The sequence below is a fragment of the Gobio gobio genome, assembly GCF_949357685.1.
Source record: "Gobio gobio genome assembly, chromosome: 4".
Lineage (NCBI taxonomy): Eukaryota > Metazoa > Chordata > Actinopteri > Cypriniformes > Gobionidae > Gobio > Gobio gobio.
Window position 1 is genome coordinate 1,259,262 of NC_137100.1, and position 17,500 is coordinate 1,276,761.

The window sequence follows — 17,500 nt, forward strand, 5'->3', positions numbered from 1 at the left end:
TGTAAAATGTCTCAAGTTTTGGCATTCTGTGTCAAAACAAGATCATCAGTAGAAGTTGCTTGCATTGCATTGTGGGATCCAGTACCCAGTTCAGTTAGCTTTTATATAGAGATAATAAAGTGTGTGTGTGTGTGTGTGTGTGTGTGTGTGTCAGGAACTGTGTCTGCACACTAAGCTCCTGGCTCCCGTCTCCTGTCCGGTCGCTGAGTTCCTGTCCAGAGCTCCGGAGCCGCCACACCTGCACACGGTCAAGCACGCCGTCCAGATGCTGAAGGTCAGCCCGCGGTGACCCCTGACCCCTGCCGGTCCGCTAGTGATGCCACTGTTGACTGAGTGTGTGTGTGTGTTCCCTCAGACCATCGACGCCATGGACCCCTGGGAGAACCTGACGGAGCTGGGCCTGCACCTGGCCGACCTGCCGGTGGAGCCGCACCTGGGGAAGATGGTGCTGAGTGCGGTGGTGCTGAAGTGCCTGGACCCCATCCTCACCATCGCCTGCACCCTGGCCCACCGCGACCCCTTCGTGCTGCCCGCTCAGGCTGCCCACAAGCGGCTCGCCATGCTGAGCCGCAAACGCTTCACCGCCAACACCTTCAGCGACCACATGGCCCTGCTGCGGGCCTTTCAGGTCAGAGGTCACGCAGGCATGCACTGATATACAACTCTGTTCATTCTCATTTATATATATTTATATTTTATCTCTATATAATTATTTTTGTATCATTTTCATATATTTTAGAGTTTTTAATAGTATTTTAAATTAGTTTTTATTTTTAAATTTTTCATTTTAGGTTTTATTTGTATATTTTTCATTTTAACTTTACAAAAATTACAAAAAAACACAATAAAATTGTAATCTATATAGTTATTTTAGTATCATTCATATATTTTATAGTTTTAATAATATTTTTAATTAGTTTTTATTTTTATATTTTCCATTTTCATTTTAGGTTTATTTTTATATTTTTCATTTTAACTTTACAATTTTATTGTGTTTTTTTGTAATTTTTGTAATCTCTATATAGTTGTTATTTTAGTATCATTCATATATTGTATAGTTTTTAATAATATTTTAAATTAGTTTATATTTTTATATTTTTCATTTTAGGTTTTATTTTTATATTTTTCATTTTAACTTTATAATTTTATTGTGTTTTTTTGTCATTTTTGTAATCTATATAGTTGTTATTTTAGTATCATTCATATATTGTATAGTTTTTAATTATATTTTTAATTAGTTTTTATTTTGATCTTTTCCATTTTTATTTTAGGTTTTATTTTTATATTTTTCATTTTAACTTTACAATTTTATTGTGTTTTTGTAATCTCTATATAGTTGTTATTTTAGTATCATTTTCATATATTTTATAGTTTTTAATTATATTTTAAATTAGTTTTTATTTTTATATTTTCCATTTTCATTTTAGGTTTATTTTTATATTTTCATTTTAACTTTACAATTTTATTGTTTTTTGTGTTTAATTTTTGTAATCTATATAGTTGTTATTTTAGTATCATTTTCATATATTTTATAGTTTTTAATCATATTTTAAATTAGTTTTTATTTTATATTTTTCAATTTAGGTTTTATTTTTATATTTTTCATTTTAACTTTACAAAAATAAAAATAAAAACACAATAAAATTGTAATCTCTATATAGTTGTTATTTTAGTATCATTTTCATATATTTTATAGTTTTTAATAATATTTTAATTTCGTTTTTATTTTTATATTTTTCATTTTAGATTTTATTTGTATATTTTTCATTTTAACTTTACAATTTTATTGTGTTTTTTTGTAATTTTTGTCATCTCTATAGTTGTTATTTTAGTATCATTCATATATTTTATAGTTTTTAATTAGATTTTGAATTAGTTTTAGTTTTATGTTTTTCCGTTTAGGTTTTATTTGTATATTTTTCATTTTAACTTTATAATTTTGTGGGGTTTTTTTGTTGTAATTTTTGTAATCTCTAATTTTTAGTCATTGTTTTGTTTTGTTACATTATCAAAATATTATCTCTATATAATTGTTATTTTAGTATCAGAGAGATTCTGTTATATATATTTTAATAATATTTTGAATTTAGAATATTTTTCATTTGAACTAGTTTTAGTTATTTTATGGCATGTTTTGTTATTTTTATTAGTTTTTAATATCTATATAGTTGATATTTTAGTATCATTCATACACTATTATAGTTTTTATTAATTTATCACTTGAATTATGTTTAATATTTATATTTTCTGTTTTCATTTTAAAGTTTTAGTAACTGTGTTTGTCATTTTTATTAGTTTTGGGGTTTTTATATCTATATGTAGTTTATTATTTTAGTATCATTCATAAAATTACTAAAACTGTAAAAGTTCAAAATAAAACAGAAAATATAAAAATAAATATTAATAAAAACTAACAGAATCTAATGATACTAAAATAACAATTATATATATATAAAAAATTCAAAATTGCTTTATTGGCATGAATGTAAATCATACAATATTGCCAAAGCTAGGAATGTATGAACATAAATAATACATATATGAACATAAATAGTTATACATGAACATTAATAATATTAATGATGATGATAAACATCAAACATATATATTATATATATCATTTTTTTTATTTTTTAATATAATTTTTTTTAGAAATTAATAGTATTAAATATGTCTATAGTTTTTAATTAATATTTATTTCAGTTTTAGTTATTTTAGCACATTCATTTAAACCAAATGAGAAGTGTTGCCTTGGGCTGAAATTAAATACGTTTATTTGAGTTTTATTTCAAGTTATGAATGTTTTATCAGCCAATGGAGTCAGAGATGCACTTGAGATATTGAGATATTGGTGTTCATTAATCAGGTCTTCATCTCTTCAGTCATTTCTCTTCTCCAGTAAACATGATTTATGATGTTCAGATGTTTAAAGAAAGAGTGTGTTGTGTAGTGAGTGAGTAGTTGTGTAGTGAGTGTGTAGTGAGTGTGTAGTGAGTGTGTAGTTGTGTATCCGCAGGCGTGGCAGAAGGCCCGCAGTGATGAGTGTGTGTTGTGTAGTGAGTGTGTAGTTGTGTAGTGAGTGTGTAGTTGTGTATCCGCAGGCGTGGCAGAAGGCCCGCAGTGATGAGTGTGTGTTGTGTAGTGAGTGTGTAGTGAGTGTGTAGTGAGTGTGTAGTTGTGTGTCCGCAGGCGTGGCAGAAGGCCCGCAGTGATGAGTGTGTGTTGTGTAGTGAGTGTGTAGTGAGTGTGTAGTTGTGTATCCGCAGGCGTGGCAGAAGGCCCGCAGTGATGAGTGTGTGGTGAGTGTGTAGTGAGTGTGTAGTGAGTGTGTAGTTGTGTATCCGCAGGCGTGGCAGAAGGCCCGCAGTGATGAGTGTGTGTTGTGTAGTGAGTGTGTAGTGAGTGTGTAGTTGTGTATCCGCAGGCGTGGCAGAAGGCCCGCAGTGATGAGTGTGTGTTGTGTAGTGAGTGTGTAGTTGTGTATCCGCAGGCGTGGCAGAAGGCCCGCAGTGATGAGTGTGTGGTGAGTGTGTAGTGAGTGTGTAGTGAGTGTGTAGTTGTGTGTCCGCAGGCGTGGCAGAAGGCCCGCAGTGATGAGTGTGTGTTGTGTAGTGAGTGTGTAGTGAGTGTGTAGTTGTGTATCCGCAGGCGTGGCAGAAGGCCCGCAGTGATGAGTGTGTGGTGAGTGTGTAGTGAGTGTGTAGTGAGTGTGTAGTTGTGTATCCGCAGGCGTGGCAGAAGGCCCGCAGTGATGAGTGTGTGTTGTGTAGTGAGTGTGTAGTGAGTGTGTAGTTGTGTATCCGCAGGCGTGGCAGAAGGCCCGCAGTGATGAGTGTGTGTTGTGTAGTGAGTGTGTAGTTGTATCCGCAGGCGTGGCAGAAGGCCCGCAGTGATGAGTGTGTGGTGAGTGTGTAGTGAGTGTGTAGTGAGTGTGTAGTTGTGTATCCGCAGGCGTGGCAGAAGGCCCGCAGTGATGAGTGTGTGGTGAGTGTGTAGTGAGTGTGTAGTTGTGTATCCGCAGGCGTGGCAGAAGGCCTGCAGTGATGAGTGTGTGTTGTGTAGTGAGTGTGTAGTGAGTGTGTAGTTGTGTATCCGCAGGCGTGGCAGAAGGCCCGCAGTGATGAGTGTGTGTTGTGTAGTGAGTGTGTAGTTGTGTATCCGCAGGCGTGGCAGAAGGCCCGCAGTGATGAGTGTGTGGTGAGTGTGTAGTGAGTGTGTAGTGAGTGTGTAGTTGTGTGTCCGCAGGCGTGGCAGAAGGCCCGCAGTGATGAGTGTGTGTTGAGTGTGTAGTGAGTGTGTAGTTGTGTGTCCGCAGGCGTGGCAGAAGGCCCGCAGTGATGAGTGTGTGGTGAGTGTGTAGTGAGTGTGTAGTTGTGTATCCGCAGGCGTGGCAGAAGGCCCGCAGTGATGAGTGTGTGTTGTGTGGTGAGTGTGTAGTGAGTGTGTAGTTGTGTATCCGCAGGCGTGGCAGAAGGCCCGCAGTGATGAGTGTGTGGTGAGTGTGTAGTGAGTGTGTAGTTGTGTATCCGCAGGCGTGGCAGAAGGCCCACAGTGATGAGTGTGTGTGTTGTGTAGTGTGTGTGTTGTGTAGTGAGTGTGTAGTGAGTGTGTAGTTGTGTATCCGCAGGCGTGGCAGAAGGCCCGCAGTGATGAGTGTGTGTAGTGAGTGTGTAGTGAGTGTGTAGTGAGTGTGTAGTTGTGTATCCGCAGGCGTGGCAGAAGGCCCGCAGTGATGAGTGTGTGTTGTGTGGTGAGTGTGTAGTGAGTGTGTAGTTGTGTATCCGCAGGCGTGGCAGAAGGCCCGCAGTGATGAGTGTGTGGTGAGTGTGTGGTGAGTGTGTAGTGAGTGTGTAGTGAGTGTGTAGTTGTGTATCCGCAGGCGTGGCAGAAGGCCCGCAGTGATGAGTGTGTGGTGAGTGTGTAGTTGTGTATCCGCAGGCGTGGCAGAAGGCCCGCAGTGATGAGTGTGTGGTGAGTGTGTAGTGAGTGTGTAGTGAGTGTGTAGTTGTGTATCCGCAGGCGTGGCAGAAGGCCCGCAGTGATGAGTGTGTGTGGTGAGTGTGTGATGAGTGTGTAGTGAGTGTGTAGTGAGTGTGTAGTTGTGTATCCGCAGGCGTGGCAGAAGGCCCGCAGTGATGAGTGTGTTGTTGTGTAGTGAGTGTGTAGTTGTGTGTCCGCAGGCGTGGCAGAAGGCCCGCAGTGATGAGTGTGTGTTGTGTAGTGAGTGTGTAGTTGTGTATCCGCAGGCGTGGCAGAAGGCCCGCAGTGATGAGTGTGTGTTGTGTAGTGAGTGTGTAGTGAGTGTGTAGTTGTGTATCCGCAGGCGTGGCAGAAGGCCCGCAGTGATGAGTGTGTGTGGTGAGTGTGTGGTGAGTGTGTAGTGAGTGTGTAGTGAGTGTGTAGTTGTGTATCCGCAGGCGTGGCAGAAGGCCCGCAGTGATGAGTGTGTGGTGAGTGTGTAGTGAGTGTGTAGTTGTGTATCCGCAGGCGTGGCAGAAGGCCCGCAGTGATGAGTGTGTGGTGAGTGTGTAGTGAGTGTGTAGTTGTGTGTCCGCAGGCGTGGCAGAAGGCCCGCAGTGATGAGTGTGTGGTGAGTGTGTAGTGAGTGTGTAGTTGTGTGTCCGCAGGCGTGGCAGAAGGCCCGCAGTGATGAGTGTGTAGTGAGTGTGTAGTGAGTGTGTAGTTGTGTATCCGCAGGCGTGGCAGAAGGCCCGCAGTGATGAGTGTGTAGTGAGTGTGTAGTGAGTGTGTAGTGAGTGTGTAGTTGTGTATCCGCAGGCGTGGCAGAAGGCCCGCAGTGATGAGTGTGTAGTGAGTGTGTAGTGAGTGTGTAGTGAGTGTGTAGTTGTGTATCCGCAGGCGTGGCAGAAGGCCCGCAGTGATGAGTGTGTGTTGTGTAGTGAGTGTGTAGTTGTGTGTCCGCAGGCGTGGCAGAAGGCCCGCAGTGATGAGTGTGTGTTGTGTAGTGAGTGTGTAGTGAGTGTGTAGTTGTGTGTCCGCAGGCGTGGCAGAAGGCCCGCAGTGATGAGTGTGTGTTGTGTAGTGAGTGTGTAGTGAGTGTGTAGTTGTGTGTCCGCAGGCGTGGCAGAAGGCCCGCAGTGATGAGTGTGTGTTGTGTAGTGAGTGTGTAGTGAGTGTGTAGTTGTGTGTCCGCAGGCGTGGCAGAAGGCCCGCAGTGATGAGTGTGTTGTTGTGTAGTGAGTGTGTAGTTGTGTGTCCGCAGGCGTGGCAGAAGGCCCGCAGTGATGAGTGTGTGTTGTGTAGTGAGTGTGTAGTTGTGTATCCGCAGGCGTGGCAGAAGGCCCGCAGTGATGAGTGTGTAGTGAGTGTGTAGTTGTGTATCCGCAGGCGTGGCAGAAGGCCCGCAGTGATGAGTGTGTGGTGAGTGTGTGGTGAGTGTGTGGTGAGTGTGTGGTGAGTGTGTAGTGAGTGTGTAGTGAGTGTGTAGTTGTGTATCCGCAGGCGTGGCAGAAGGCCCGCAGTGATGAGTGTGTAGTGAGTGTGTAGTTGTGTATCCGCAGGCGTGGCAGAAGGCCCGCAGTGGTGAGTGTGTGGTGAGTGTGTGGTGAGTGTGTAGTGAGTGTGTAGTGAGTGTGTAGTTGTGTATCCGCAGGCGTGGCAGAAGGCCCGCAGTGATGAGTGTGTGGTGAGTGTGTAGTGAGTGTGTAGTTGTGTATCCGCAGGCGTGGCAGAAGGCCCGCAGTGATGAGTGTGTGGTGAGTGTGTAGTGAGTGTGTAGTTGTGTGTCCGCAGGCGTGGCAGAAGGCCCGCAGTGATGAGTGTGTGGTGAGTGTGTAGTGAGTGTGTAGTTGTGTGTCCGCAGGCGTGGCAGAAGGCCCGCAGTGATGAGTGTGTAGTGAGTGTGTAGTGAGTGTGTAGTTGTGTATCCGCAGGCGTGGCAGAAGGCCCGCAGTGATGAGTGTGTAGTGAGTGTGTAGTGAGTGTGTAGTGAGTGTGTAGTGAGTGTGTAGTTGTGTATCCGCAGGCGTGGCAGAAGGCCCGCAGTGATGAGTGTGTAGTGAGTGTGTAGTGAGTGTGTAGTGAGTGTGTAGTTGTGTATCCGCAGGCGTGGCAGAAGGCCCGCAGTGATGAGTGTGTGTTGTGTAGTGAGTGTGTAGTTGTGTGTCCGCAGGCGTGGCAGAAGGCCCGCAGTGATGAGTGTGTGTTGTGTAGTGAGTGTGTAGTGAGTGTGTAGTTGTGTGTCCGCAGGCGTGGCAGAAGGCCCGCAGTGATGAGTGTGTGTTGTGTAGTGAGTGTGTAGTGAGTGTGTAGTTGTGTGTCCGCAGGCGTGGCAGAAGGCCCGCAGTGATGAGTGTGTGTTGTGTAGTGAGTGTGTAGTGAGTGTGTAGTTGTGTGTCCGCAGGCGTGGCAGAAGGCCCGCAGTGATGGATGGGAACGGGCTTTCTGTGAGAAGAACTTCCTCTCTCAGGCCACCATGGAGATCATCGTGGGGATGCGGACGCAGCTTCTGGGACAGCTCCGAGCCACAGGTCAGAGGTCATGACCCTTGTTCCTCAGCGGTTCTCCCGGGCTCTGAGGCGTGAACCCAAACGTGTGTGTGCAGGTTTTGTGCGGGCGAGGGGGGGCGGAGACATCCGGGATGTCAATCAGAACTCTGAGAACTGGGCCGTGGTGAAGGCGGCGCTGGTGGCCGGGATGTACCCCAACCTCATCCATGTGGAGCGGGACGGCCTGAGCCTCACGGGCTCCAGAGAGAAGAGGGTGCGCTTCCACCCCACCTCCGTCCTCAGCCAGCCACACTACAAGAAGGTACCTCAAATCTGCACAACTCACACCGATCAGGCATTACATTATGACCCGTCGAGGCGTGGACTCCACTAGAAGCTGTGCTGTGGTGTCTGGCACCAAGATGTTAGCACAGGGTTCCCACGCTTCTTGAAAGTTCTTGAGTTTCAGACACATGGATTCAAGGCCTGGAAAGTGCTTGAAAACAAACACAGGTCCTTGAAAGTGCTTGAAAACAAACATAGGTCCTTGAAAGTGCTTGAAAACAAACATAGGCCCTTGAAAGTGCTTGAAAACAAACACAGATCCTTGAAAGTCCTTGAAAACAAACATAGGTCCTTGAAAGTGCTTGAAAACAAACACAGGCCCTTGAAAGTCCTTGAAAACAAACATAGGTCTTCGAAAGTGCTTGAAAACAAACATAGGTCTTTGAAAGTGCTTGAAAACAAACATAGGTCCTTGAAAGTGCTTGAAAACAAACATAGGTCCTTGAAAGTGCTTGAAAACAAACACAGGTCCTTGAAAGTGCTTGAAAACAAACACAGATCCTTGAAAGTGCTTGAAAACAAACATAGGTCTTTGAAAGTGCTTGAAAACAAACATAGGTCTTTGAAAGTGCTTGAAAACAAACATAGGTCCTTGAAAGTGCTTGAAAACAAACATAGGTCTTTGAAAGTGCTTGAAAACAAACATAGGTCTTTGAAAGTGCTTGAAAACAAACATAGGTCCTTGAAAGTGCTTGAAAACAAACACAGGTCCTTGAAAGTGCTTGAAAACAAACACAGGTCCTTGAAAGTGCTTGAAAACAAACATAGGTCCTTGAAAGTGCTTGAAAACAAACACAGGTCCTTGAAAGTGCTTGAAAACAAACATAGGTCCTTGAAAGTGCTTGAAAACAAACACAGATCCTTGATAGTGCTTGAAAACAAACACAGGCCCTTGATAGTGCTTGAAAACAAACATAGGTCCTTGAAAGTGCTTGAAAACAAACATAGGTCTTTGAAAGTGCTTGAAAACAAACATAGGCCCTTGAAAGTGCTTGAAAACAAACATAGGCCCTTGATAGTGCTTGAAAACAAACATAGGTCCTTGAAAGTGCTTGAAAACAAACACAGGTCCTTGAAAGTGCTTGAAAACAAACATAGGCCCTTGATAGTGCTTGAAAACAAACATAGGTCCTTGAAAGTGCTTGAAAACAAACACAGGTCCTTGAAAGTGCTTGAAAACAAACATAGGCCCTTGATAGTCCTTGAAAACAAACATAGGTCCTTGAAAGTGCTTGAAAACAAACATAGGTCCTTGAAAGTGCTTGAAAACAAACACAGGTCCTTGAAAGTGCTTGAAAACAAACATAGGCCCTTGAAAGTGCTTGAAAACAAACATAGGTCCTTGAAAGTGCTTGAAAACAAACACAGGTCCTTGAAAGTGCTTGAAAACAAACATAGGCCCTTGATAGTCCTTGAAAACAAACATAGGTCCTTGAAAGTGCTTGAAAACAAACATAGGTCCTTGAAAGTGCTTGAAAACAAACATAGGTCCTTGAAAGTGCTTGAAAACAAACATAGGTCCTTGATAGTGCTTGAAAACAAACATAGGTCCTTGAAAGTGCTTGAAAACAAACACAGGTCCTTGAAAGTGCTTGAAAACAAACATAGGCCCTTGATAGTCCTTGAAAACAAACATAGGTCCTTGAAAGTGCTTGAAAACAAACATAGGTCCTTGAAAGTGCTTGAAAACAAACATAGGTCCTTGAAAGTGCTTGAAAACAAACATAGGTCCTTGAAAGTGCTTGAAAACAAACATAGGTCCTTGAAAGTGCTTGAAAACAAACAGGTCCTTGATAGTGCTTGAAAACAAACATAAGTCCTTGAAAGTGCTTGAAAACAAACACAGGTCATTGAAAGTGCTTGAAAACAAACACAGGTCCTTGAAAGTGCTTGAAAACAAACACAGGTCCTTGAAAGTGCTTGAAAACAAACACAGGTCCTTGAAAGTGCTTGAAAACAAACACAGGTCCTTGAAAGTGCTTGAAAACAAACACAGGTCTTTGAAAGTGCTTGAAAACAAACACAGGTCCTTGAAAGTGCTTGAAAACAAACACATGTCTTTGAAAGTGCTTGAAAACAAACACAGGTCCTTGAAAGTGCTTGAAAACAAACACAGGTCCTTGAAAGTGCTTGAAAACAAACACAGGTCCTTGAAAGTGCTTGAAAACAAACACAGGTCCTTGAAAGTGCTTGAAAACAAACACAGGTCCTTGAAAGTGCTTGAAAACAAACACAGGTCCTTGAAAGTGCTTGAAAACAAACACAGGTCCTTGAAAGTGCTTGAAAACAAACACAGGTCCTTGAAAGTGCTTGAAAACAAACACAGGTCCTTGAAAGTGCTTGAAAACAAACACAGGTCCTTGAAAGTGCTTGAAAACAAACACAGGTCCTTGAAAGTGCTTGAAAACAAACACAGGTCCTTGAAAGTGCTTGAAAACAAACACAGGTCCTTGAAAGTGCTTGAAAACAAACACAGATCCTTGAAAGTGCTTGAAAACAAACAGGTCTTTGAAAGTGCTTGAAAACAAACATAGGTCCTTGAAAGTGCTTGAAAACAAACACAGGTCCTTGAAAGTGCTTGAAAACAAACATAGGCCCTTGATAGTGCTTGAAAACAAACATAGGTCCTTGAAAGTGCTTGAAAACAAACATAGGTCCTTGAAAGTGCTTGAAAACAAACACAGGTCCTTGAAAGTGCTTGAAAACAAACATAGGCCCTTGATAGTGCTTGAAAACAAACATAGGTCCTTGAAAGTGCTTGAAAACAAACACAGGTCCTTGAAAGTGCTTGAAAACAAACATAGGCCCTTGAAAGTGCTTGAAAACAAACATAGGTCCTTGATAGTGCTTGAAAACAAACATAGGTCCTTGAAAGTGCTTGAAAACAAACAGGTCCTTGAAAGTGCTTGAAAACAAACATAGGCCCTTGATAGTCCTTGGAAACAAACATAGGTCCTTGAAAGTGCTTGAAAACAAACATAGGTCCTTGAAAGTGCTTGAAAACAAACATAGGTCCTTGAAAGTGCTTGAAAACAAACATAGGTCCTTGAAAGTGCTTGAAAACAAACATAGGTCCTTGATAGTGCTTGAAAACAAACATAGGTCCTTGAAAGTGCTTGAAAACAAACAGGTCCTTGAAAGTGCTTGAAAACAAACATAGGCCCTTGATAGTCCTTGGAAACAAACATAGGTCCTTGAAAGTGCTTGAAAACAAACATAGGTCCTTGAAAGTGCTTGAAAACAAACATAGGTCCTTGAAAGTGCTTGAAAACAAACATAGGTCCTTGAAAGTGCTTGAAAACAAATAGGTCCTTGAAAGTGCTTGAAAACAAACAGGTCCTTGATAGTGCTTGAAAACAAACATAAGTCCTTGAAAGTGCTTGAAAACAAACACAGGTCCTTGAAAGTGCTTGAAAACAAACACAGGTCCTTGAAAGTGCTTGAAAACAAACATAGGTCCTTGAAAGTGCTTGAAAACAAACAGGTCCTTGATAGTGCTTGAAAACAAACATAAGTCCTTGAAAGTGCTTGAAAACAAACACAGGTCCTTGAAAGTGCTTGAAAACAAACACAGGTCCTTGAAAGTGCTTGAAAACAAACACAGGTCCTTGAAAGTGCTTGAAAACAAACACAGGTCCTTGAAAGTGCTTGAAAACAAACACAGGTCTTTGAAAGTGCTTGAAAACAAACACAGGTCCTTGAAAGTGCTTGAAAACAAACACATGTCTTTGAAAGTGCTTGAAAACAAACACAGGTCCTTGAAAGTGCTTGAAAACAAACACAGGTCTTTGAAAGTGCTTGAAAACAAACACAGGTCCTTGATAGTGCTTGAAAACAAACACAGGTCCTTGATAGTGCTTGAAAACAAACATAGGTCCTTGAAAGTGCTTGAAAACAAACACAGGTCCTTGATAGTGCTTGAAAACAAACACAGGTCCTTGAAAGTGCTTGAAAACAAACACAGGTCCTTGAAAGTGCTTGAAAACAAACACAGGTCCTTGAAAGTGCTTGAAAACAAACACAGGTCCTTGAAAGTGCTTGAAAACAAACACAGGTCCTTGAAAGTGCTTGAAAACAAACACAGGTCCTTGAAAGTGCTTGAAAACAAACACAGGTCCTTGAAAGTGCTTGAAAACAAACACAGGTCCTTGAAAGTGCTTGAAAACAAACACAGGTCCTTGATAGTGCTTGAAAACAAACACAGGTCCTTGAAAGTGCTTGAAAACAAACACAGGTCCTTGAAAGTGCTTGAAAACAAACACAGGTCCTTGAAAGTGCTTGAAAACAAACACAGGTCCTTGATAGTGCTTGAAAACAAACACAGGTCCTTGAAAGTGCTTGAAAACAAACACAGGTCCTTGAAAGTGCTTGAAAACAAACACAGGTCCTTGAAAGTGCTTGAAAACAAACACAGGTCCTTGATAGTGCTTGAAAACAAACATAGGTCTTTGAAAGTGCTTGAAAACAAACACAGGTCCTTGAAAGTGCTTGAAAACAAACACAGGTCCTTGAAAGTGCTTGAAAACAAACACAGGTCCTTGAAAGTGCTTGAAAACAAACACAGGTCCTTGAAAGTGCTTGAAAACAAACACAGGTCCTTGAAAGTGCTTGAAAACAAACACAGGTCCTTGAAAGTGCTTGAAAACAAACACAGGTCCTTGAAAGTGCTTGAAAACAAACACAGGTCCTTGATAGTGCTTGAAAACAAACACAGGTCCTTGATAGTGCTTGAAAACAAACATAGGTCCTTGAAAGTGCTTGAAAACAAACACAGGTCCTTGATAGTGCTTGAAAACAAACACAGGTCCTTGAAAGTGCTTGAAAACAAACACAGGTCCTTGAAAGTGCTTGAAAACAAACAGGTCCTTGATAGTGCTTGAAAACAAACATAGGTCCTTGAAAGTGCTTGAAAACAAACATAGGTCCTTGAAAGTGCTTGAAAACAAACATAGGTCCTTGAAAGTGCTTGAAAACAAACATAGGTCCTTGAAAGTGCTTGAAAACAAACATAGGTCCTTGAAAGTGCTTGAAAACAAACATAGGCCCTTGATAGTGCTTGAAAACAAACATAGGTCCTTGAAAGTGCTTGAAAACAAACATAGGTCCTTGATAGTGCTTGAAAACAAACATAGGTCCTTGATAGTGCTTGAAAACAAACACAAGTCCTTGAAAGTGCTTGAAAACAAACACAGGTCCTTGAAAGTGCTTGAAAACAAACACAGGTCCTTGAAAGTGCTTGAAAACAAACACAGGTCCTTGAAAGTGCTTGAAAACAAACACAGGTCCTTGATAGTGCTTGAAAACAAACATAGGTCCTTGAAAGTGCTTGAAAACAAACACAGGTCCTTGATAGTGCTTGAAAACAAACACAGGTCCTTGAAAGTGCTTGAAAACAAACACAGGTCCTTGAAAGTGCTTGAAAACAAACAGGTCCTTGATAGTGCTTGAAAACAAACATAGGTCCTTGAAAGTGCTTGAAAACAAACATAGGTCCTTGAAAGTGCTTGAAAACAAACATAGGTCCTTGAAAGTGCTTGAAAACAAACATAGGCCCTTGATAGTGCTTGAAAACAAACATAGGTCCTTGAAAGTGCTTGAAAACAAACATAGGTCCTTGATAGTGCTTGAAAACAAACACAGGCCCTTGATAGTGCTTGAAAACAAACATAGGCCCTTGATAGTGCTTGAAAACAAACATAGGTCCTTGAAAGTGCTTGAAAACAAACACAGGTCCTTGATAGTGCTTGAAAACAAACATAGGCCCTTGATAGTGCTTGAAAACAAACACAGGTCCTTGAAAGTGCTTGAAAACAAACACAGGTCCTTGAAAGTGCTTGAAAACAAACACAGGTCCTTGAAAGTGCTTGAAAACAAACACAGGTCCTTGAAAGTGCTTGAAAACAAACACAGGTCCTTGAAAGTGCTTGAAAACAAACACAGGTCCTTGAAAGTGCTTGAAAACAAACACAGGTCCTTGAAAGTGCTTGAAAACAAACACAGGTCCTTGAAAGTGCTTGAAAACAAACACAGGCCCTTGAAAGTGCTTGAAAACAAACACAGGTCCTTGAAAGTGCTTGAAAACAAACACAGGTCCTTGAAAGTGCTTGAAAACAAACACAGGTCCTTGAAAGTGCTTGAAAACAAACACAGGCCCTTGAAAGTGCTTGAAAACAAACACAGGCCCTTGATAGTGCTTGAAAACAAACATAGGCCCTTGATAGTGCTTGAAAACAAACACAGGTCCTTGAAAGTGCTTGAAAACAAACACAGGTCCTTGAAAGTGCTTGAAAACAAACACAGGTCCTTGAAAGTGCTTGAAAACAAACACAGGCCCTTGAAAGTGCTTGAAAACAAACACAGGCCCTTGAAAGTGCTTGAAAACAAACATAGGCCCTTGATAGTGCTTGAAAACAAACATAGGTCCTTGAAAGTGCTTGAAAACAAACATAGGCCCTTGATAGTCCTTGAAAACAAACACAGGTCCTTGAAAGTGCTTGAAAACAAACACAGGTCCTTGAAAGTGCTTGAAAACAAACACAGGTCCTTGAAAGTGCTTGAAAACAAACACAGGTCCTTGATAGTGCTTGAAAACAAACATAAGTCCTTGAAAGTGCTTGAAAACAAACACAGGTCCTTGAAAGTGCTTGAAAACAAACATAAGTCCTTGAAAGTGCTTGAAAACAAACATAAGTCCTTGAAAGTGCTTGAAAACAAACACAGGTCCTTGATAGTGCTTGAAAACAAACATAAGTCCTTGAAAGTGCTTGAAAACAAACATAAGTCCTTGAAAGTGCTTGAAAACAAACACAGGTCTTTGAAAGTGCTTGAAAACAAACATAGGCCCTTGAAAGTGCTTGAAAACAAACACAGGTCCTTGAAAGTGCTTGAAAACAAACACAGGTCCTTGATAGTGCTTGAAAACAAACATAAGTCCTTGAAAGTGCTTGAAAACAAACATAAGTCCTTGAAAGTGCTTGAAAACAAACACAGGTCTTTGAAAGTGCTTGAAAACAAACATAGGTCCTTGAAAGTGCTTGAAAACAAACACAGGTCCTTGAAAGTGCTTGAAAACAAACACAGGTCCTTGATAGTGCTTGAAAACAAACATAAGTCCTTGAAAGTGCTTGAAAACAAACACAGGTCCTTGAAAGTGCTTGAAAACAAACATAAGTCCTTGAAAGTGCTTGAAAACAAACATAAGTCCTTGAAAGTGCTTGAAAACAAACACAGGTCCTTGATAGTGCTTGAAAACAAACATAAGTCCTTGAAAGTGCTTGAAAACAAACATAAGTCCTTGAAAGTGCTTGAAAACAAACACAGGTCTTTGAAAGTGCTTGAAAACAAACACAGGTCCTTGATAGTGCTTGAAAACAAACATAAGTCCTTGAAAGTGCTTGAAAACAAACACAGGTCCTTGATAGTGCTTGAAAACAAACATAAGTCCTTGAAAGTGCTTGAAAACAAACACAGGTCCTTGAAAGTCCTTGAATTAAGCATGAACTGTATTTTGTTAGAGGAGCGTGTGCTATTACAAACACTGGCCTTCATGCGCAGCCAAAACGAACAGCATTACTGGAGGAAGCCATTTCATTATATTTCTGCTGTTCTATAAGCGCCTCTACTGTCTAAAGCTCTATTCAGATGGTCATTGTTTCTCGTGGGGTCGTGAGGTATTTTCATCATTTACTGGGGCTAGTCTGTGATTTTATTGCCGCCTGAATCCAGTATGTCAGTGTTTTTCTCCCACCACCCGCGTAAAAATCCCCGGCCGAATGACCTCCAGTTTATAGACAAACAGCAGAACCTGTGGTGATTTAACTGCGTCTGAATCCACATCTCTGAGCTTTCAAGATGAGATCTCTTCAGAATTCACTGTTTATATCCTTTTTGACCCCTGCAGGCCACCGTACGGCTGCGCTTCGCTGTAAAGACATTTTTATTGTAGTTGTCAGTTTATGCCTCAGCGTTACTGCAGTGATGACACACACAGGTACAGGTGTTTGATATATTAGCAGTAACACACACACCTTTATCGTATTTATTATGCTTGATTTAAAATAAAAGGTGCTTTAAAAAGTCCTTGAATCTGGTGTTCATGAAAGAGTGGGAACCCTGTTAGCAGCAGATCCTTTAAGTCCTGTAAGTTGTCCTCCATGGGTCGGACTTGTTTGCACATCCCACAGATGCTCGATTGGATTGGCTCTGGGGAATTATAAATTTGAATTTATCATTTCGTTATAACTTTTGACCAGAAGGTGGCGCTGCCCTCACACCTTTCTATCAGAACCAGCATTAACTTCTGGAGCAGTTTGAGCTCCAGTAGCTCGTCTGTTTGATCACACGGGCCAGCCTTCACTCCCTCAATGAGCCGCCCATGACCTTCATGACCCTGTGGCCGGTTCTCCACTGGTCCTCCATGACCCTGTGGCCGGTTCTCCACTGGTCCTCCATGACCCTGTGGCCGGTTCTCCACTGGTCCTCCATGACCCTGTGGCCGGTTCTCCACTGGTCCTCCATGACCCTGTGGCCGGTTCTCCACTGGTCCTTCATGACCCTGTGGCCGGTTCTCCACTGGTCCTCCATGACCCTGTGGCCGGTTCTCCACTGGTCCTCCATGACCCTGTGGCCGGTTCTCCACTGGTCCTCCATGACCCTGTGGCCGGTTCTCCACTGGTCCTTCATGACCCTGTGGCCGGTTCTCCACTGGTCCTCCATGACCCTGTGGCCGGTTCTCCACTGGTCCTTCATGACCCTGTGGCCGGTTCTCCACTGGTCCTCCATGACCCTGTGGCCGGTTCTCCACTGGTCCTCCATGACCCTGTGGCCGGTTCTCCACTGGTCCTCCATGACCCTGTGGCCGGTTCTCCACTGGTCCTCCATGACCCTGTGGCCGGTTCTCCACTGGTCCTTCATGACCCTGTGGCCGGTTCTCCACTGTTCCTTCATGACCCTGTGGCCGGTTCTCCATTGGTCCTTCATGACCCTGTGGCCGGTTCTCCACTGGTCCTCCATGACCCTGTGGCTGGTTCTCCACTGGTCCTTAATGACCCTGTGGCCGGTTCTCCACTGGTCCTTCATGACCCTGTGGCTGGTTCTCCACTGGTCCTTAATGACCCTGTGGCCGGTTCTCCACTGGTCCTTCATGACCCTGTGGCCGGTTCTCCACTGGTCCTCCATGACCCTGTGGCTGGTTCTCCACTGGTCCTTCATGACCCTGTGGCCGGTTCTCCACTGGTCCTCCATGACCCTGTGGCCGGTTCTCCACTGGTCCTTCATGACCCTGTGGCCGGTTCTCCACTGGTCCTTAATGACCCTGTGGCCGGTTCTCCACTGGTCCTTAATGACCCTGTGGCCGGTTCTCCACTGGTCCTCCATGACCCTGTGGCCGGTTCTCCACTGGTCCTTCATGACCCTGTGGCCGGTTCTCCACTGGTCCTTCATGACCCTGTGGCCGGTTCTCCACTGGTCCTCCATGACCCTGTGGCCGGTTCTCCACTGGTCCTTAATGACCCTGTGGCCGGTTCTCCACTGGTCCTCCATGACCCTGTGGCCGGTTCTCCACTGGTCCTTCATGACCCTGTGGCCGGTTCTCCACTGGTCCTCCATGACCCTGTGGCCGGTTCTCCACTGGTCCTTCATGACCCTGTGGCCGGTTCTCCACTGGTCCTCCATGACCCTGTGGCCGGTTCTCCACTGGTCCTCCATGA

The 17,500-nt window shown here is 43.0% G+C and overlaps 1 protein-coding gene across 2 annotated transcripts in view; it reads left to right on the forward strand.

The window, feature by feature from the left end:
* ythdc2 (YTH domain containing 2) overlaps positions 1–17,500 on the forward strand; it is a 76,991-nt gene that overhangs the window by 36,125 nt on the left and 23,366 nt on the right. For both annotated transcript variants that reach the window (XM_079814035.1, XM_079814036.1), the window contains exons 20-23: positions 155–274; positions 356–628; positions 7,364–7,490; positions 7,565–7,770. In XM_079814035.1, the coding sequence (XP_079670161.1) occupies positions 155–274; positions 356–628; positions 7,364–7,490; positions 7,565–7,770 (726 nt within the window). The remainder of the gene's footprint in view (positions 1–154; positions 275–355; positions 629–7,363; positions 7,491–7,564; positions 7,771–17,500) is intronic.